The 21,157-nt window shown below is 46.1% G+C and overlaps 1 protein-coding gene across 2 annotated transcripts in view; it reads right to left on the reverse strand.

Moving 5' to 3' along the window:
* Positions 1–787: 787 nt before the first annotated feature.
* The window catches only part of LAMA3 (laminin subunit alpha 3), a 256,339-nt gene continuing 235,969 nt past the window's right edge, over positions 788–21,157 (reverse strand). For both annotated transcript variants that reach the window (XM_088019656.1, XM_028098310.2), the window contains 9 exons: positions 20,635–20,788; positions 16,159–16,328; positions 12,239–12,422; positions 10,498–10,638; positions 5,715–5,874; positions 5,488–5,618; positions 3,059–3,152; positions 1,681–1,800; positions 788–933 (listed from right to left, as the gene is read on the reverse strand). In XM_088019656.1, the coding sequence (XP_087875782.1) occupies positions 788–933; positions 1,681–1,800; positions 3,059–3,152; positions 5,488–5,618; positions 5,715–5,874; positions 10,498–10,638; positions 12,239–12,422; positions 16,159–16,328; positions 20,635–20,788 (1,300 nt within the window). The remainder of the gene's footprint in view (positions 934–1,680; positions 1,801–3,058; positions 3,153–5,487; positions 5,619–5,714; positions 5,875–10,497; positions 10,639–12,238; positions 12,423–16,158; positions 16,329–20,634; positions 20,789–21,157) is intronic.

Here is a 21,157-nt window from a genome sequence, read left to right on the forward strand (position 1 = left end):
TATAGGATGTATGGCCATCTCAGCTCCCCTCCTAGATAGTCTTTGCCCTCAAGGAATTGATAATCATAACTGAGACTTGGTTGGTAGCAGACTGTACGTGGGAAACCAAAGGGAAATAGAGGTTCATTAATTCGGTTTGTTAGTTATTTACTATTTTATGAATATTGTGTGTCTCCCCAATAGGACTGCATATTCCTTCAGGGCAGGAATTACTTTTTCTGCCTGATTGTGTGTCCAACATTGAGCACACACAGTACCTTGCCAGTATGTGCGTAATGATTATCTGCAGAAAACTGTGTTGTAGGTAGCACACTGAACACATGCGGAAGAATTAGTATGATTAACAATGCCCATCAAGCCATCGGTTTAATGCTAATAAAACATCATCATTTAAAGAGTACACTGCCTTTATTTAACCCCATAAGTTATAACCCCTTAACACATGTACAATTTTTGTGTTTTTAAAGTGCTTTAAAAGATATTTTTTTAACAGGTGGAAGACAATGTTCTTTAAAAGACATTTCATTTTTAGTGGGAAAGGAGATTACCAAAAGCGTGTAACAATTTGTTCATCATCTTCAAGAAATGGGATTTCTATATAAAATACACATGGAGCACTGAGTGCCAAGATGATGAGTTATGTGTGGTCAGAATTCAAAATGAGACTTGCTAGCAACCCGGTCTACAGGGTGTCTTAAGTCAAGAATGATCCTGCAGGGAGAGAGGGAGGTGTGTTGGGGAACTGGGCTCTTGGAGGTGACTTCCCTTGCTGTGTGATGGGTTTGAGTTAGTGGTCAGGACAGCCATTCAGACTGACAGTGCCCTGGGTGTCCACGGCTTCTGTGACAGGGATGGGAACGTGGTTGACTTGAATGTTCTTCAGACAGCCAAAATATGATTTCCACACCGGGAGCTTCAGTGTCTTCAAACCAGCTTCAAGAGAAAAGGAGAGGCATTCAGTGGATAATTCATACTGTCAAGTCAATGTACCCAGTTTAAAAAATAGTCTTCTTTGAGCTCAAGGGACAGAGGGTCTCAGGCTACCCGATCACCTCCTCCTTTGAGCTGGCCCCCCACACCCCGGCCTGCTGTGATAAATCAGCAACAAGGCTACTCTTCAAGTTCTTTGAAGGAGCCAATTCCACAGCCCAAATCAATAAATAATAACTCTGAACTCTTGTGCTTTTTATGGGTCATGGAAGACCCATAAAATTAACAAATCATTTGGAGGAACGTAAAAGAAGGAAGAATGACAAGGCTCCTTCCAGGCAAAATTCCAGAACCTGCATGATCCTCCCATTCTGATCCCCTAAAGCTTAATAACTCACCAGTAAAACGAAACACCTGGAGGGGAGAGACCAGTTTCTCGGCCCCTCTCCTGACTCTTTGCTGATATCAGGCTTCTAGGTTAATGCAGCCTCTTAAGAGGGGCTTATAAATGATAGGCTTGGGACAGAAGAAGCAGCAGTAAGATGGCCTGGGCTATACAATGTGCCCATTGCTAGCAATTGGGTTTTCCCATGTGTTGGAGCAAAGGGCCTCTCTGTCTCCATCATCCAGCCAACCGCTGCCTAGCTAATCACCCATGGGCAGGGGCACTGGGTTTGCTGGGTTAAGATGGACATGTTAAGAGCTGACGTGGGGCAACACACAGGTGTAGAAGAAGCCAAGACAAGTTACCTGGGACACCTCCAATGTGTAGTGGCTCAGGAGCGCTGCCAGGCGGGAAGGGGAGCTGTCCAGCTGTGTAGCTATTCTCTGCGTCCAGCTCCAGGTGTAGAATGTGTTGTTTCATGGTGACTGGGGGAAAAGGAAGCCCGTCAGGTCAGTCCCCCAAGGAGAGCCCTGCCCAATGGTTAACGTCTATACTAGGGTGTCACCACGGGCTTCCGCTCAACTCATTCCCACGAGAGCGCTGTTGGCAGGAATTCAGTCAGCCTAGACTCAAATTCAACTGATTTCTCAACACCAAGTGGTATTTAGGTGTTCCACATACATTACAGAACTTAATCCTTAAAATGAATCTGTGAGGAAGATATGATTACTCTTCTTTCCCAGAGAATACACTACGACTCTCAAGCACTGAGGAGCCTGACGAGACAGCTTGGTTATAAGTTGAATGAGTTGGGAATTCCGACCCTCTGCTCCAGAGGCCATGTTTATTTCATGCGATCTTAGCTTCTTTCCAGGGAGATGCTGACTTCTAAAAACTGAGTCGCTTTTGACCCTCCACATAAAATTCCTCCAATATTAACAATCGTAACTAATCGCCATGGATTTAGCATTCCAATTAGACAGGGAGAGACTAGCTTTTTTATAAAAGGTATTTTAGCCAATGTGGTTTAATGTATCTCCAAACTACCGTGCCCAGGTTATTCATCAAACAGCAGATTCGGTTTGGGAGGCTATGCCTGTTTTCCGCCCACTGGTGTATCTACATCGCTCGCTGTAATATTAAGTGGTGGTTGAAAAAAATAGCCCAACAATGAACTTGAACAATTAAGAGCAAATACTTACTGGGCACTTACTACATATTGGAACCTGCTGTGCACTTTACATACATTATCCCATTTGATTTTCACCCTGGGAGGTGGATGCTACTTTCACCTCCATTGTGCGGAGAAGGAAACTGAAGATAAAGAGCAATTAAGTGGCTTTTGCCCAAGGTCACTTAGGTAAGGGCTGGAACTGAGATTTGACCTTTGTTCTTCTTGATTTCAGAGCCAAAATCTAAATCATAATGTTGTACTGCCTTGAAAACAAATAGAGCTTATCAGTTTTCTGAGCTAAAAAAGAAAGAGAGAGAGAAAGAAAAGGAAAGAAAAGAAAAGAAAAGAAATTCTCTGTAGGCGATGGAGGATGGGCGGCAGCAACCCCGAATGGCATCGATACAGCTGGAGCTGACCATGGACATGTGCTCACCATTGTTAACCCGCGGGGGCTGAGTCTGGTCAGACACTAATGGATTGAGGAGCTGAGGCTGCCTTTGGGACATTCAAGTCCAGAAGGAAAGGGAGACTGTTTCAGGGTGTGAACAACAGGTCACCGGACATCATACCTGTCACGGAGTGCCACCGTCCGTCACACAGAGACCGCTTTGGTGTGACCGATGTCAAGATCCCACCTGCCTCACTGTCCACAGAGGCCGTGACCTGGAACACACATGCATTTTCCCTTCAGAAGGGCTGGTAGAGCCAACTTCCCTGGCTTCTTCCCTTCCCAAGCCCTGTCACCGCGCCAGCCCCGAAGCACTTTAGACATAAGCCCCCTCCCATACCAGGTGATCATACGGGGGCCAGTGTTTGCAAGAATCTCTCGGCTGCATCCCTCCTAGGCAAGCAAGCTGCAAACCCAGGGCCCAGCCTGAAGTTGCTGCCAAAGGCCATGTCCTCCCAATGCAAACCCCTCCTCTGTCAGGCTCTACTCAAAGGGCACTGATTAGCATTGAAGATCCTCCTCAGCTATTAATACGTGACGGTGGCTCTGTTTAGAAGGATGTGAAATTTGGAAGGCAAAAATGCTGGCTGAGGCGTACACCCTGCTGCAAGGCCCAGACAATTATAATAATTCCATGAATGCATGCCTTCACAGGGTTCTTGTTCAAGGAATTTAGCAAGCTCATGGATGGCATTTGACTGGGCACACAGCAGGGGTCAGGCACTCATGCTAGGGTGTAGAATTCTGCATTCCCACTCTGGGCCAGGGCCAAGGGCTGAAGCAAGGTGAACGAATGCGAGGACTAAAATAAGCGAGTTGGTAACTAATTTGCATTTAATTTGCATGTAGCTAGCCAGTGCGGCCAATTCTCTGGCAGTTTTCCAGCTAAACAATGTCACAGCCGTTATGAAGGTTATCAGGTCTCGATTTTTGTGTGCATGATTATTTCCTCTCCAGAAGCCCTCCCGGAGCCCCTCCCCTCCCCTGAAAAGCCAGCCTTCTCTCAAGGCCGGCAAGCCGCTCCTGCCTCTAGCCTATCTGAGGCCTTCTTAAAGGCTGCATCTCAAATACAAAGAGTTCTAGGAGTTTGGGCTATTTTATCTTCTTCTGGGAGTTTTCCTCTCACCGTTAATAAGCTGTGGAAGGGTAGAGGTAAAGGAAAACTGCATATTATGGCTAAATAGAAAAACAAAAGCCCAGAATGGAGCCACTTAAGGCAAGTCACCAAACCAGTGCGGAAGACCTAACCTAAGTAACGTCTCAACCTCCCCCAGAAATGTAGTCTTAATAGATCAGTCAGGAATTTTCTGAACAGCACCCACGACATTGTAATCTGTCACATGGGCCTTCTCCAGCACCAACCCCCCAACCCACCCCGAAAGTTAGGTGAGGTAATCCACCTACTAAGACCCCCCTGCCCTTCCCCTAATGGAATGTGACCTTGCCTGGAAGAATCCTTTCTTTTCCTTTTCTAATGACTTCCCGCCCCACCCTCATTCCTATAAAACCCTTCTATTTTGTACAACTCAGAGCCCTCCTCTACTTGCTAGATGGGATGCTGCCTGATTCATGACTAGATTAACGTCAATGAGATCTTCAAATTTACTCAGTTGAATTTTTGCTCCTTAACATTATCATGATTTGCTCTTTGCCTTAAGGCCTTCCTGGAAGGATTTGGTTTTTAAAAGAGGTTTTGAAAAGGAAAGAGACAGGACCCCAGTGGTGAGAGTAGGGTATTGACCAGGCCCATGAGGAATGGGCAGAAGGCCGCAGAAGCCTACACTAAAAGAGGATTCCATGCCAAGCCAAAGGAAGCCTGGGGAGCAGACCAAGGGGCCAGCCTGGCTGCAGAGGCCAGAGATGCTGGTGGGTGGTATAGGGACAATAAGGGAAATCTGAAACTGACTCAGTGGACACCAAGCCATGGGCATAGAGCTGGTGTAGACAGCTGTTGGGCATAGAGCTGGTGTAGACAGCTGTTGGGCATAGACCTGGCGTAGACAGCTGCTGGGCAAAGACCTGGTGTAGACAGCTGTTGGGCATAGACCTGGTGTAGACAGCTGCTGGGCAAAGACCTGGTGTAGACAGCTGTTGAGAACATCTACCCCACAACTCCAGGAACCGCCCTTATGAATAAAAGTAGAGATGTGACGAGGGTGAAGGGGAAGAGAGAAAAATGAACATTTATTGAGTATACCACAGTTTCTATTCTCTTGACAAAAGCCCTAAGATATAAGCATTATGATCCACATTTTAAAGATAAAGAAAATGAGTCTGAAGTAGGTTAAGTAGCTTCCCTAGGGCCATATAACTAAGTGGTGCAGGTAGAATTCAGCCCGCCTTGTTTGAATTTTCCCAGTTGTAAAGATGATGAACAGGAAACATGATGACGAACTGACTTGCTTAAGGAAAACACTAAGTCAGCCCTGAAATCAGGTCTCTTAAAACAAGATGGGATCCCACTCCTTCACAACGCCCCCTGCTGTGGTCTCCGGAAATGAAGGTGGTTCTAACGGAAACCCACAGACCCTGTCATCACACGGTACACACCTTTCCGGCCTCCATATAAACACATAAGTGCCTCCCCGGCTGACTCCCGACGTGTATTAGGATGCCAGTGAGGCTTCTTGGGCGAATGCTGAAGACCAGCTTAAATTTGGGCCCCAACAGCACAGAGTTAGCTTTCAAAAGAAAAAAAAATTAGAACATCATAATTCAAGAAAAAGGACCCAGTTCTTCAGACTCTAAGACATAAACTCTTCCAAACTGCCCCTTACCTAGGATGACATGACCTCCTTCCTGGGAGAAATAAATGCCTTTCTCCAAAGAGCCATCCACGCAGGGGGACACACCAACGCTCACAGAAGGGGTGTCCAGGGGTTTCAGATCCAGCTGAAAGTTCCTCAGGCATCCCACAAAGCTGTTTTGGGGGAGGCTCTGCAACCAAGCGGAAGAGAAAGCAAACTTCATTAAGTCACACCTCCCAGACACACAGGGGCAGCCAAGGTTAAGGGCAGGGCAGTTGTCTGCAAAAGCAGGCAGGTAGGGGGATTCAACCATCCTGCCCGAGTCAGGTGGGCCTGACGGTTGTATTTGGCTCCCTGCCCACACTGCCAAGAAAAACCTGCATACCAGATGTCCGGTGGGTGGCTGAAGTTTGAGGGGGCCACCAAACCAAGCGGTGTGTGTGCAGAGGGCAGGGGCGGCGGAGGCTGCTGGCCAGTGCTGGTCAGGGACCTGACCCTGGTCTGCACAGACAGGGCTGTAACGGGAAATTTCCGCCTTACACTGTACATAGCTCACTGTCTCTTTGCAGGTACAAACCACTTCTGAAGTTTTCATGAGCCTATGTGATTGCTTAATGCAGGGCAGCTGACTGAAAAAGAGGCCAAAACATTCCAAAAATAATAAAGTGTAAAAAAGCTTCCTACATTGTTGGGCTCAGTGCACCACCAACAAATCACGAATGCCGTGGAGTTAAAATAAGACCCAATGCCCAGCCTCGGGCGCATGCGCAGAGCACCTCCAGGCACCTGGAACGACGACCCAAGGATGCACCTCAGGATTCTGTGATCCCTGAAATTATATACCAATGTTCTCTGTATGTGCATTTTTCTGGGAAGCAAGACTGTAACTTTTAAGAAACTTTCAAAAAAAAAATGAAAGAATCACTGAATAAAATCCTTAAACTCCCTTCCAGAATAAATGCTTTTAGGACCCTGGAATCCTACACAACAGACACAGTATATGATAATTTTAAGACATGGTGACATTAGAGATGCATATTATCGACAATAAACTACCAACTGGACTCAGCGACGAAATTTTTAGTTTCTTAAGATTTACCATCTAATACAATGAAGAGCCTGTATCCAAAACCGAGTTCAGACGGTCCAGGGAAGGTCATCACCTAACACTGGATCCCTAATGGCAGACTGCAGATTTTGGTATTCAGAGGCAGACGCTGATTGGATGTTGCCTGCCCTCTGAGAAGATATGGAGGAGAGTAGTCCATGGTTTGCACCCTCAAGGGGGAGGAATGCAGCAAAAAGAAGCTTGGTTTGTAAGAGTGATATACATGGAGTACTATGGGTTGTCCCGTATATTACGATGCTGAGTGTGACTTACTCAGGTCAAAAGAATACCCATATTGTGCTCTTGAATAGCTACCCCATCCTATGATTTCTCTGAGAGGGAAACAGGTACAGAGGTTACAGAAAAGCAAACATTAACATTGAGGATTCTCTCTGGCAATTAATGTTATCTATTATATAAGTATTATACCTTATATCACATAGATATTACACAATATTATATAATATTCATTACATATAATACGTATGTATTATTATGTACAGTATTAATATATACTGATTATATATAACTATATTATATATTATAAATATATGTATATTATATGTATAATATAAACTAAAGCAAAACAATACTTTCTGACTTGCTGGGGCTTCGGCCCAAACCCCAGTGCAAAACTCAGGTGGGCCAGGCTGAGCCTCTGCCCAGGCTGAGACATAGCGGCCGAGGCTAGGTCAGCCTGACCGCCTAGAATCCAAGTTGGCTGAAATTTCCTCTTCTAATTATGTCCATTTCCAGGCCCAGATTTGAGTCTTGGCCCTTCCTCCCTCACTGCAAGCAAACATCACAGCAGGACGGGCCAGCAGCCCCGAGGAAAGGGGCAAGAGGGGCTGAGTGTGGGGCAGCACATTCTGGCGAGGGCGGTCCTAGGACTGAACTGTCGACAGGACCCTCTTCCTTCACTGTGTGGGAGCGAAAGGCAAATCAGGGAGAAGACAGACAGCTGCGTGTGGTGCCCCATGTAAGGCAGGTGTGGTGGGGCCTCTGCTGGCATCGGAGTGGGGAGGAGGGACAGGGCACTCACGGAGCCCAGGCTTGGAGCCATGGCCACATCAAAACCTTTGCACTTTCCTAAGTTTGGTTCTTGAGATAATCTTATTTCAGACACCAAATAACATTAAAACACATATTCACTTATTAAGTTAGTCCTTTTCCACTTCCCTTTCTAACTTTCTGATTAGGACAAGGAACGCACTCTAGTTTTGCGTTAATATGTCTTAACTGCCACTTATAATTACATAATATAGCGATCACTTGTCAAACTTTTTTTCTTCCAAATGGAGTATAACCACACTATCTGACCAGACTTTAATAACACTGTTTTGTTTACATATATTTATATTTATGGTTACCTACTCTTTATGGTAAAAAATACTGGGTTTCCATTTATGGGGAGACAAAAACATCCTTTAAAAATAAACTTAAATTTGGGCGCCTGGGTGGCTCAGATGGTTAAGCGTCTGCCTTCGGCTCAGGTCATGATCCCAGGGTCCTGGGATCGAGTCCCGCATCAGGCTCCCTGCTCCTTGGGAGCCTGCTTCTCCCTCTCTCTCTCTCTCTCTCTCTCATGAATAAATAAATAAAATCTTTAAAAAAAATAAAAAAATAAACTTCAATTTGGGGCGCCTGAGTGGCTCAGCTGATTAAGTGTCCCACTGTTGACTTTGGCTAGGTTGTGACCTCAGGGTTGTGAGATCGAGCCCTGCCTCTGGTTCTGCGCTGGGTGTGGAGCCTGCTGAAGATCCTCTCTTTGCCCCTCTCCCCCCAACAAGCACATCAAAAACAAAACAAAACAACCCAACAAAACAAAACAAAAAAACAACAAAACTTAGTGAGTTGACCAAGAGCAAGCTATTAAGTAATTTTTTTACCTGTGTTTGGCAAAGATGATGAAGGTGACACAAATTGCTAAAGTTTGGAAAACATTATCTTAAACAGAAGTCTCCATCTACAACCTAAAACCTACGTTTCTGCATTCCCTGGAAGAGAAACTAACAGATTCCTATCTATAAAGACATGGAGAAGCCTTAGATTCATTCCTCCAGGCCTGTGTGTCAAGCTGAACCTTAAAGGTGAAGGGTTGGGGGGGTGCCTGGGTGGCTCATTGGGTTAAGCATCTGCCTTCCCAGGGTTCTGGGATCGAGCCCCACATCAGGCTCCCTGCTTAGCAGGGAGCCTGCTTTTCCCCCTCCATCTCCTCTGCCTGCCCCCCTCCCCTGCTTGTGCTCTCTCTCTTGCTATCTCTCTCTCTGTGTCAAATACATAAATAAAATCTTAAAAAAAAAAAAGTGAAGGGTTAGGAATGGGGATTATTTCTGTGGGCTTTGGGACATTAATTAGGTATTTTAAAAAATTATTTACAGTATTTTGAGATTCTTGAATATCTTGTATCTTATATAATTATAATGATTATATATTAAAATGTTTTTAATTGAGATATAATTGACACATAACATTATTTTCAGGTATACAACATAGTGATTCTCTCTCTCTCTCTCTCTCTCTACATATATATATATTTATGTATACGTATATAGTGGTATGATTACCACAATAAGTCTAGTTAACATCCATTGCTACACATAGTTACAAATCTTTTTCTTCTTGTGATAAGAACTTTTATGATTTACTATCTTAGCAACTTTCAAATATGTAATACAGTATTATTAACTATGGTCACCATGTTGTACATTATATCCCCAGGACTTAATTATTTTATAACTGAAGTTTGTACCTTTTGACCACCTTCATAATTATATCATAAGGTGAATTATTTTTATTTATGGTTTTAAAACATAACTATTTTTTTTGCACCAAATGCTCACCATGCTAAGTGTACTCACCGTCCATCACCAAAGTTATTACAATATTATTGACCATAAACCTGCTGTACTTTTCATACCCATGACTTATTTATTATATAACTGGAAGTATGATCTCTTAATCCCTTTCTCCTATTTGGCCCATCCCCAACTCCCCTTCTGCCAACCACCAGTTTGTTCTCTGTATTTATGAGTCTATTTCTTTTTTGTTTGTTTGTTCACATGTTTTGTTTTTTAGATTCTACATATAAGTGAAATCATATGGTATTTGTCTGATTTATTTCATTTGGCAAGATAGCCTCTAGGTCCAGCTCTGTTGTTATGAATGGCAAGACTTCATTCTTTTTTATGGCTAATATTCCAGTGTGTGTGTGTGTGTGTGTGTGTGTGTGTGTGTGTGTGTGTGTGTGTGTGTGTGTGTGTGTGTGTGTATGTATCACATCTTCTTTATCCATTCATCTATCTGTGGACACTTGCATTGCTTTCATATCTTGGCTATTGTGAATAATGCTACAATAAATGTAGGGTTGTATATTTCTTTTTGAATTAGAGTCTTTCTTCATTTTCTTTGGGTAAATACTCATCAGTAGAATTTCTGGGTTGTACAGAATTCCTATTCTTAATGTTCTGAGGAAACCTCCATACTGTTTTCCAGAGTGGTTGCACCAGTTTGCATTCCCACCAACAGTGCAGGAGGGTTCCCTTTTCCCCACATCCTCACCAACACTCGTTATTTCTTGTCTTTTTGATAACAGCCATTCTGACAGGGGTGAGGTGATATCTCATTGTGCTTTAGATTTGCATTTGTCTCATGATTAGTGATGCTGAGCATCTTTTCATGTGTTGATGAAGCATAACTATTTACCTTTGGCTTCCCTGAGGGAGAGGATCCCAGGTAAACTGGTGCTCTGAGGCTGATGGTGGAATTTCCAGGCAAACTTCCCTCCTGGGCCCTCAGACCATCCACAACCAAGTGCCCCTTCTCTCCATCTTGCCCAAACACCACCTTAAGAGTAAAAAAATATATATTAATCATGTTTTACCTCTGACAATTGGTGATGTATTTTATTACTGGTCACAGGATATTTTTTAAAACAATGTTTTTCTGTTTCTTCAAGGAGCTTTAAAAAATCAGAAATTTTTCTCCCTAGTATTATCATCATCATCACCATTTTGTGAGATTATGTTAGATACTAAACAGAGTAAGCTAGAAAAGTGAGCTTTATAAGAAGGATTCCTTAGTGTGCCTGGGTGGCTCAGTCGGTTGAGCGTCGGACTGTGGGTTTCGGCTCAGGTCATGATCTCAGGGTCCTGGGATCGAGCCCCACTTTGGGCTCCATGCTCAGTGCGGAGTCTGCTTGTCCCTTTCCCTCCCCCTCTCCTCCTTCCCCCCTCATGTTCTCTCTCTTATAAATGGATAAAACCTTAAAAAAATAAAAAATAAAAGTCCTTTGGCAGGGCTCCTGGAGCAAGGGGCCATGGCTACTTCTTTACTAACAAGGGAGGACACATTTTCACCGCTTTGCTAAAAGGCAAGATCCCTGGGCTCTAGGGTGGACTCCGCCATCTCACGGCTATGAGACTGTTCACTAATGCCTCCCCAACTTATATTGCCAGCTGTGACCTCTGGCCTTTACTATCTAGAATGGTGGGCTTGAATGTCTGACAGGCCACTCCACCCTAGGAGGTTCACAGCAGAACCCTGGCTCTTCCCCAGCTCTAAATTGCTCCTTCCCTGGCCACACGCCCCTTCTCCTCATTTTCTGCGTCTCAGTAGCAGTCCCTCTGGCGTCCCGACGGCTGGTCCCAAACCACAGGACTTGATACGGACCCCTCTTTCTCTCACTCTCTACATGTGACCCCTCAGCGAGCCCTCTCAGTTTTCGGAGCACATGCTAGACAGTGTACTTCTGTCCATGTTCCCCACCGCCTCTTGAGGCGAAGGCAGCGGCATCCACCTGGCCGCTCTTACCCCCATTTCATCTCTTCAGCTAAAGACAGCTTTGAAAATATCCATCTGTTCATGCAATGCTCCTTATTTAGTTGAAGATTCTTCCGAAGCTTCAGAGACACTCAGAATAAAATCCGAATCCTCACCTTGGCTTCAATGCTCCCATGATCTGGGCCCTGCCCGCCCCTTGAATCCCAGCTCTTCTCCTTTCTTATACTGTATCTCTTGTAATCTGGGATGCCTTCAGGCAAGATCTGGAAAGCTAGGGATGTGGGTCTTTAATTAAGCTCGTGTTATGCAGAAGGCATTCCCGGCTCAGAGAGGGGCCCCGGAGACCTGGACAGTGTCTTGACCGGGAGAAATGGTCCAGGCAGCGGGGGTGGGAGGGGAAGGGGACAGAGCCCAGGGAGGCATGGCGGGGGCTGAAGAAGCAGTGAATAGAGCCCATCTTGGCACCGACACATCACGCCCGACCTCCTTGCCCGGTGTGCGGAGCAATCTCCGCTGCCAAAGCGCTGGGGTGCTCGGTGCCTCTGAGCACACAAGCTCGGCCAGTGGTGGGCTCCGTGGCAGGCAGGAGGCTGCGACCCCTCTCCAGGTTAGTCCGGGGGGACTCTGCGGCAGTGGCAGCTTCTCACGCAGCCCCGGCTCTCACCGTGTGCCACTGCCCGTCGTTGCACTTCTCTTTGCTTTTGAGCCTCAGCTTCTTCCCTCCTGCCCCCAAGGCAAAGACGAGCCGTCCCTTGGAGAGATACAGCGCCATGTAGGAGTTCTGAGAGCCCGAGTAGAACACAAGGCCTCTGGAGGAAGCCGTCCGCACGTCCACAGCAAACCGTGACCTGTCAGGAAAAGAAAGCAACAGGCAAAGAAGGAAAATAGAGGTTTTTAGTGTTTTTAGTGTTTTTCTGAGTCCCCGAAGCCGGAAGAGAGGGTGAGGCGCAGACACCCCAACCCCCGTCATTCAAATGAATAAACTAAGGCATGTACTGATTAAATGACCCATCTCTTTGGGAATTTTTAAAAGCTATTAGAGTCCAGCTATTAAAAGTTGTGCATACGATTTTCTTACACTGTTGGGGAATAATGAGGAAGCTCTACGGCAAACCTAGCTGCTGGTATAAGGGCTGGCACATGGCATGAAAAAAGGTGCCTTACTGTTTAAAAAACATCCACATTTTAAAAAATCATGGCAAAGTATATACATAACATAAATTTTGCCATTTTAACCCTTTGAAAGTGTATAGTAGGGTTGAGTACACTCACATTGCTGTGCATCCAGTCTCCAGAACTCTTTCCACCTTGCAAAACAGAAATTCTGTACGCATCAAACAACACCTCTGCATTCCCTGTGCCCCAGCCCCCCGTGTCCACCATTTTCCTTCCTGTCTCTCTGAATTTGATTACTCTAGGTCCCACATATAAGTGCAGTTATATAGTATTCGCCTGTCCATGACTAATGGCTTATTTCACTTAGCGGCCTGTATCTTTTTAACCCAGTGAATATGCATTCTATTTTGTACACACGCAAGGAGAGGAAAGTTGCAAGGGGAAGTGCGTGGGGGCGGGGTGCGAATGGAATAACAAGGATTTGATTTAAGCAACAGGTAAGCATTTTCTTTCTGCAAGACATAGGCAGAGGCAGAAAAGTACAGATCTACCTTCTCCCACCCGCTTTTATGTTTCTTGGACCTTAATTAAGACCCCACTGATGATGGAACAGGAATTAAGCGAGCACCATGCTGGGAAAGAAGAAAAGGAAAGTTAATAACTCCTTTGCATGGTGGTTACATATCATATGCACATCTGGCTGAACAAGATTTACTTTGCATGAGAATTTACATTCACTCCTTTACCCACCCACCCGTGCATCCAACAAATATTTAATGAGTGTGTAGCATGCGTAAGGCACTGTGGTGAGCCCTGGGAATGCAGCGATGGGTGTTTCACTCTCGAACTGTTTCTGGTGCACACGTGCACTGACAAGGATCCCTAAAAGGACAGCGTGCAAAGGTGATGGGGGGTCCAGGTATCAGCAGGCTGTCATCACCCCCTCCTTGGGTGACAGAGGCAGAACCTAGGTCTCTCCTGTTTAAAGCTGCATCCCCACGGGGTGCCTCATACACAGCAGGCACTCGACAAATAGTTGAGTTGAATTAAGCAGTTAATTGAATAGTTGAATGAAATGGTAAATGGAAAACTTGGAGGCAGAATCAGGAAATGAAAGAGAAAATGGCACTGTTACTTCTCTTTGCTTTTTAATATCGTGAGGCTGAGCAAACACCGAGAAAGTTGAATCTTTTAGATTAGGGAGTTTCCTTGAGGGTGATGTTCTTCAAAACAAAAGGGAAATCTATATATGTTAAATTAAACCAACCAGATGGTGACACCGCTCAATATTTCTCTTGGTGTAGCTGTGTGCGGAGGTTTGGAGAATGAGGGTTAGCCAATTTAAGGAGGATATTCGAACTTGCTACAGAATTAAAGTACTTTACATATGTGGGCTTGGTTATCAGGCTTGACATTTGCTTTCCAGAGTTATTTCTTAAAGCAGCTTTCTTTCATAAAAGGCTAACTGACTAACACCCAAAAAAGACGCCAGTAGATTCAAATCCCAGCATATGATACAGCAGCTCAGACTCTTCATTGCTGCTGGATGGGAGAATAAGGCAGAGAGTGAAGTGGCATTTTTATACATTCACCAAAACGATAAAATAGTGGTGCAGCATTTTAAAGGAGAGGCAACGAATTGCTAGAATATAAATTAGAATGAGAACAACGGAATAGCCCATATTCTGGACTTGCCTCATCCTGAAAATATACTCTTGATGGCTACAGTATTTGAGACTTCAATAATTTAAAAATTATATCTACTAGTGATTGCTTTTTACCACTTCCCCGTTAAAACGTTCCTTTTCCCATTTATTATGTATACATTAGTGCTGCAAGGGAAGGTGCTGGGGTTGAATCATCAGAAGAAGCCAGAGAACTCACCATACTGAGTGTGCTCTGAGAGGAGATGCAAGACAGGAAGGGGCTTTGCAGGGTGGGGGGAGGGAAGCGCTGGTGGGGGAGCGCCAGAGCCCAGGCAGGAGGGCGGGGAGGCTGGGCAGCATCTGCACAGAGACTTGATCTTGACCAAGAGCACGGTGATGGGGAGTGGGCCTTCCTCCCGAGAGGTAGCCCCAGGAAGGGCAAATAACTGAGGGGGACCTCACTTCTCAGTCTCCGTTGGCAAATCAGGGATCCCCAGCCTTTCTGTGGCACAAATGGAGATGGGGGGCTGCTGGCATAGGGTTCTCCTTCCGAACGCCACCCTTCCCTTTTCCGGCCTTCACATCTGCCTGTGAATCGTGCACTTGGCTCATTGAGTGGGCCTCCCAGGGCCAGCTCCTTGCAAGCTACTGCATCCCTCCCTGCAGGGAAAGCATTATCAGCTCCATTTAACTGATGAGAAAACTGAGGTTCAAAGAGATGTAGCAACTTGGGAAAACATCGATGATGCCAAGTTCATAGAGAGAAAGCTGAGGCTTAAAAAAGTTAAACAACAGCCTGTGGTATCCATCGACTTGCTGCTCCAAACCCCTTTTGAGTGAACTGGCTGCGGGACACCATGGGTGGCAGCCCCCAGCCCCCGTGCCCTCAGATCTGCAATGGCATATGGGTGACTCCCAGCCAAGGACTGAGCTCAACAGCAAAACTAGAGCCAGGCCATTGATGCCCAACACTGGACTCTTCTAAGGGGTGACCTTTGCTTGCGGCGGCCCCATCATTCGCAGGTGCTGGGCCCCTGTCTCCGCGGAAGGCTCTTCCCACCAGCCCCTGCTGCCTCCGCCTTTATCTCCCACAGGAACAACACATCTCTTGCAACATCTAATCCTATCTTCACGTCTGCATCCCAGAAGACCGATCTGGCAAATGGCCTGAGGTCACAGAGCCAGCAAGTGGCTGAGTGGGGATTGAAAGCTTGGTCTTAAAGCCAGGCCATTCTGACCCTGGGAAATTCTGCTTCTGTACATAAATCATAAAGGAATTTTGGCACCTTGTTATTTATGTCTCCAAATCACATGAAAATGACAAGCCTTGTTTTCCTACCTTTTTTCTGACATAATTAATATCTCTGTTCACTCCCTCCTCCCCAGAAGAGAGGCAACTTGTTAGCACAAGAAGTCCAAAAGTGCTCTCTAAAAATGATCTATCTGGCACTGAGTCTACTTACAAGAATTATTTTTCTCTGACTATAGAATGTAGAGAAGAAAGGTGATTTATCATAGAAATAAATAGCAGCTTTGAAAGGAAGTATCAGTGGTATTTTTAGAACGCCGTCAATTCTACACCAGAGCCCAGCGGATTGTTTCAGCCTCTGAGCAGCGCACGTGTGCCTTCTGGCAGCGGAGACGGAGCACGCTTGGGGCAGTCACGCACCATGTCCTGTGCAGGCCAGCACCTCTTTCCACAAAAGTGATGTTGCCACTTCATTAGTGACAGGTGTGTGGTGTCCTGCCAGCTGGCCTGCTCTGGGATACAATTGTGGAGTCAGGTTCTGAGTCGGTGTGGGGGCAGGAATATTCAAAATACCTGGGTTTCACCAACTCCTGGGGAATCGTGAATAGCAAGTGGCTGGTGGGCCTGTCCCCAAACCTGAGGGCTCCATGACTGGCCTGGGCCCGGGGAGGTGGTAGGCAAGACTGAGCCTCTCGCCACATGTCCATGCTCCGTGGAAAGGCCACTGGCGTGTCCTGCAATGGCTGCAAGGCAGAGAAGCACAAACTTAGGACAGCTCATTATCAGAGAAGAGTAAAGAATACTTATCTTGCTAAGAGCCTTGCTCAGTTTTTACTTCGATCCTAGGAGATTAATTCAATAGAGATGAATTCATCCTTGGGGAGGATGCATGTTCTTCCCATCTGACACAAGTCTGGTCTCTTTCCTGACAGCTGCCGCACCTGGGATGAGTGGGTACCCAGAGCCCCTCCCCACCATGGAGCTGTGGAATAATCATAGTGTCTCTTGGGAGAGCCAGCATTGGGCCCGCAGCCTGAGCGTGCACAGCCAGTCCCCAGGCCATGCAGCCGCCAACACGCCACCTCTCCTGGAGCCATTCACCTGGGTTTCTGCAGCAGGGCAGTGCAAAAACAGACAGCAGGAACCAGAAGGGGTGTGTGTGGCAGGGCGGGTATGTGTGTGTGTTGGAGGGGAACCCCGGCCTGTCTCCACTTTAATTAGAATTGATCCATACACAGAAGTGTGTCCTGAGCTTAGACGATGTGTTGAACTTTTGAACAGAACAAAGTTTTAATGCTGAAAAACAACTGTGATAAATATCAAGTAGGACTAGCAAAATTGTTGTTAGAAACTGAGACTCTCCAGCCATTCCTCCCTTTTTCTTGGCTAGGAAGAACCCAGATTTTGATCCCATGTCCACAACTCCCACAAGACCAGAGCTCAGCTGGGATCTCTATTTGTCGAAGGGACGAGCAGGGATTCACTGTGCCAGGGATTGGATGAGAGAGGAACATGTGACCTCCCTCTTGGCCAATGAACCTGGAGGGGACGTGGTGGTGGAGCGGGGGGGGGGGGCCTCTGAGAAATAATATCTTTACTAATAAAGCCGAGCTGATCCGTGGCTCTGGTGCTGGGCATTGTCCCGTCAGTATATGAAGCTCCAAACTACGCAGGGTGGAGCTGAGGTGAGCTGAGACCAGCCAGGCCTTAAGCCTACCTGTCCTCAAGCTGTCTGTTATGTGACTTTATAGATCCTCTTATTGTTTAAGTCATTTTACACTTGGAGCTAATAGCTAAAGGATCCCCAACAGATTTAAATTCCTTCAAGATCAGGTTTTCCTCCCGGGCCCAATTCCTGGACAGGGTGCTCAGAATGGAAACCTGATACCAGTTATTTAAAACATCCTGTGCTTACACATTGCTGAGTGGAGATGAGCAATCATGGCCACCAGAAAGTTAGATGAATTGCTTAAAACCACTTCAAATCCAGTCAAACCTGGAGGCTAGTGGAGCTTCCTGCCTGGGGCTCGCAAGAGTGGGTCCTCACTCCCTCCCTGAAAGATTCTTCTTTGTGTATCAAGAGCAGTAACATCAAGATGAGCAGATTTCATAAATAACTTTTGTCACCACCTCTTCCTTCTCATAATGGCCCCCACGTGTTCCGGAGCATCCAGGCCCTACATCCTGGCCATGGTGGACACCCACCTACCTCCCTTGCCTCTTCCCCGAGTTTAGCTTCCGTGTCCTCCTTTATCTCTGTGACACGATTGCCACTCCTTCCTTTTCAGCCCTAATCCCCCTGCCCTGAAAGGCTCTGACTCTCTTGCCTGGACTTTGTAGTACTTCGCCAGCTTGACTCCTTGTCTCTAGAACTTTCCCTCACCAAACCATCCCACAGGCTCCTGCCAGTTTATTTAAACATGGCTTAAAGCAGGCCTTTCAATGGCTTCATGCTGCCTATAGAAAAATGTCAAAATTATGTCAGGCCATCCTCTGCCTGATGTGGCTCAAACGTGGAATTCTGAGTTGACCTTGTCACTCCCCACCCTTTCTCCACCCAATTTCCCCTGTTCACCAAGCTTTCCAAGCCAAAGAAGCCACAGGACGTAGTCTGAAGAGAACATTTGAGATCTACAGCCCTAAGTCTGAATTCTGAGTCTACCATTTACTGACTGGGTGCTCTTGGGCTAGTTGGTTTTGTTTTTTTTGTTTTGTTTTGTTTTTGTTTTAGCCTCCCTGAGACTCAGTTACCTACCTATAGAGTTGGTAGTTTATTCTGCTCTCAGAGGGGTGTGGTGAGAACTGAAAGAGAGAGACTGCAAACTACTGAAGATCAGAGAGAATGCATGGAATGGGTCTTGTACCTGAGGTGCACCCACATCCCGCCTCTGGGCTTTGGGCTTCTGCTCACGTAGCAGCGACACTCACTTGTCTAAATCCAACCCATCCTCCGGGCCCAGCTCGTGTGTCACCTCCTGATCTCTGGGGCAGGAAAACTCCTGCCACCCCAGGTCTGTTGCATGTTTCGTGCCTTTCACTTAGGTTATTAGGGTATATAATGATCACAGCTATGCTTACCATGTGCCAGGCACTTTGCTACGTGTTTTGTGTTTATTACCTCATTTAACTCTCACAACACCACTACAAGATATTACTTTATATATCCCCATTATGTTGCAGGAAATAGACCCACAGAGACGTTATATAATCACTCAAGGTCACACACCTAGTAAGCCTGATGCAAACCCAGTAAGTCTTACCCCAAAGTCTAGTCCTTAACCACAAAGCTTTGTGGCTTGTTTGCTTTCTTTCCGTCAGTGAGCTTTTGGAGGCAGAATTAATGTCTTATTCTACCTAATCTGGGGGCTTGCACAGAACAGGGGCACAATTAAATACAGTGTGTTCATGGCGGCTCCCACAGGGATAACTCCAGCCCCTGCGCCCGCCATCCGCTGAGGCCCACTCAGCGACATCTGACAGGCCCCCGCCAGCTTTCTCCCTGTAGATGTCCTGCGGGCACCTGTCACTCAATATAAAACACACTCCACTCAGTCTCTTCCTCTGAATACTTGTTCTTCTCCTATCTCCATGAACGGCACCTCCATCCATCCAATAACCTGGACCAGATGCTTCGGAATTGTATTAACTCCTGCCTCTCCCTTACACCCACCGTCAATCATTATCTGGGTCCTGTACATTCTATCTTCTAAACAGCTTTGAATCCATTTCCTTCTCTCCATCTCTACCATCGCTGTGTTAATTTAGTCTCTCCGTAACTTTCAGCCTTCTGATGAAAAAAGTGAATTCATGTGATTTCATTCCTGATGGAGCCATCCTAAAGATGTTCTCCTAACAGTAAAATGACTACCCTCTCTGAACTATACTTCTTCTTAATAGCGTAGAACATTTCTGATTATGTGCTATCTATTCAACTCCTCCAAATCACTGTGCCGCAGGGAAAATATTGGCAGGCAAGTGGCATGGGGTTGATGGTGAGCGAAAAGTGTGCTGAACAGAAGTGCGTTGCTTTTAAGAGGCACAGGCTGCGGGAGGAGGCTGTCGGGTTTTGAATTCCAACTCCACCTTCTATCTGTGGGAGCTTGGGCCAATTGCTGACCTTTCTACACTGCAGCATCTTGTTCTGGAACATGTGGCTGGTCATATACTCACTTGCTACTATTACTTTAGTATGGTGACATGAAAGTACAGAAGGATAGTAATGCTACTTCCTTCACAAGGTTACTTGCAGATTTAGTAAGAAAAGCCACTTGGCTAGCACATAGGTAGGTGCTCAGCCTTATCCATTAATCGTTTTAATTGTAACCTCCAGATATGGGGAGGTCAGACTGTTGACTTCGGGCACAGCAAGGAATTCTTTAAGTCCTAACGCTGTGTCCAATTCATTATGATGCTTCTGCTCCTTCAAATCAGAAACTGTTCTTCCTTTCAGCCTCTCTTAGTGCTGCACATTAGGATCCCCTGGAAGCTTTATAAACTCCTGCCGCTTGGACCCACTGCAAGAGCATCTGACCTAATTGGGTGGGATGCAACCCGAGCATTAGGCTTTTAAAAGCTCCCCAGCTGTTTCTAATGTGCAGTCAAGGTCAAACCGCACTGGTCTTGGCAAGGCCTGGGTGCGTGCATGCGTGCTGTCATAAGGGGCAGGGTGGAGGGGTGTCTGTGGGCAGGGGAAGGGGCATGATTCCTATATTCTAGAGAAACTCATTGTGCCTGTTGGAGACACAACAGAAGTGTCAAAAGAGCAAGACCTCATCTATAGGACTTGAGAAACCTAGGATTTAATTTGTTCTGCCTGCAAAAATTGCTGAATTTTCACCAAGATACAAAGTAAAAGATTTTTTACCTTTGGTATAATGCAACTGTTGCTGACCCATCGATCCCACTTCCTGGAGGCACCGACCACCAAGAGATCAGGCGATCTACACCCCTCCCTCCACTCCCACCCCTTCCCCAACATCTCACATGAAGTAGGATTCACTTCTGAGAATCCCCAAGGGAGAAGCAAAAGCCAGTGTTGGGTACACTTACCTGATTGATATTCAAAGTGTGGGATTTGTTAAACCTCATAGAACCTCTGAGCAACAGGAGGAAAGGTGGTGGGTTTAAACTGCAGCCTCCCAGGGACACATCTCTCTTGAAAGTTTTACTGGCCAAGTCCAGGACCGCAGGGCTCCCTGATTGCCTGGAAGGAGGGTGAAGAGGCAAACCACTGTCCAACTCTGAAATCTCAAGGAAGATGCACTGGCAGAGAGAGCTTCAAAACTATGCATTCTTACTGTCAGGCTTTAGGTGAACTTTCATCTCCTACCTGCACATTATATCTAGAGGAGACACCAGGCTCAGAGAGGAGGATGGGCTGTGACCCACTTCTGCATTCCCTATAATACCCAGCACCATGCCTTGCCAGCAGGAAGGCTCAAAAAATTTCATTGACTTGAATGGTTAGGGCTGGGGCAAAGCCAGAGTATGATAGTGGTCTCTTTGGAACAAGTGTCATTTAGAAATGTGAAAATGAACTATGCAGAGAGGAGAAAAGTGGGCACTGATGACC

The sequence above is a fragment of the Eumetopias jubatus genome, unplaced genomic scaffold (genome assembly GCF_037043125.1).
Source record: "Eumetopias jubatus isolate StellerSeaLion01/CBP00866 unplaced genomic scaffold, mEumJub1_p1.0 scaffold_16, whole genome shotgun sequence".
NCBI lineage: Eukaryota > Metazoa > Chordata > Mammalia > Carnivora > Otariidae > Eumetopias > Eumetopias jubatus.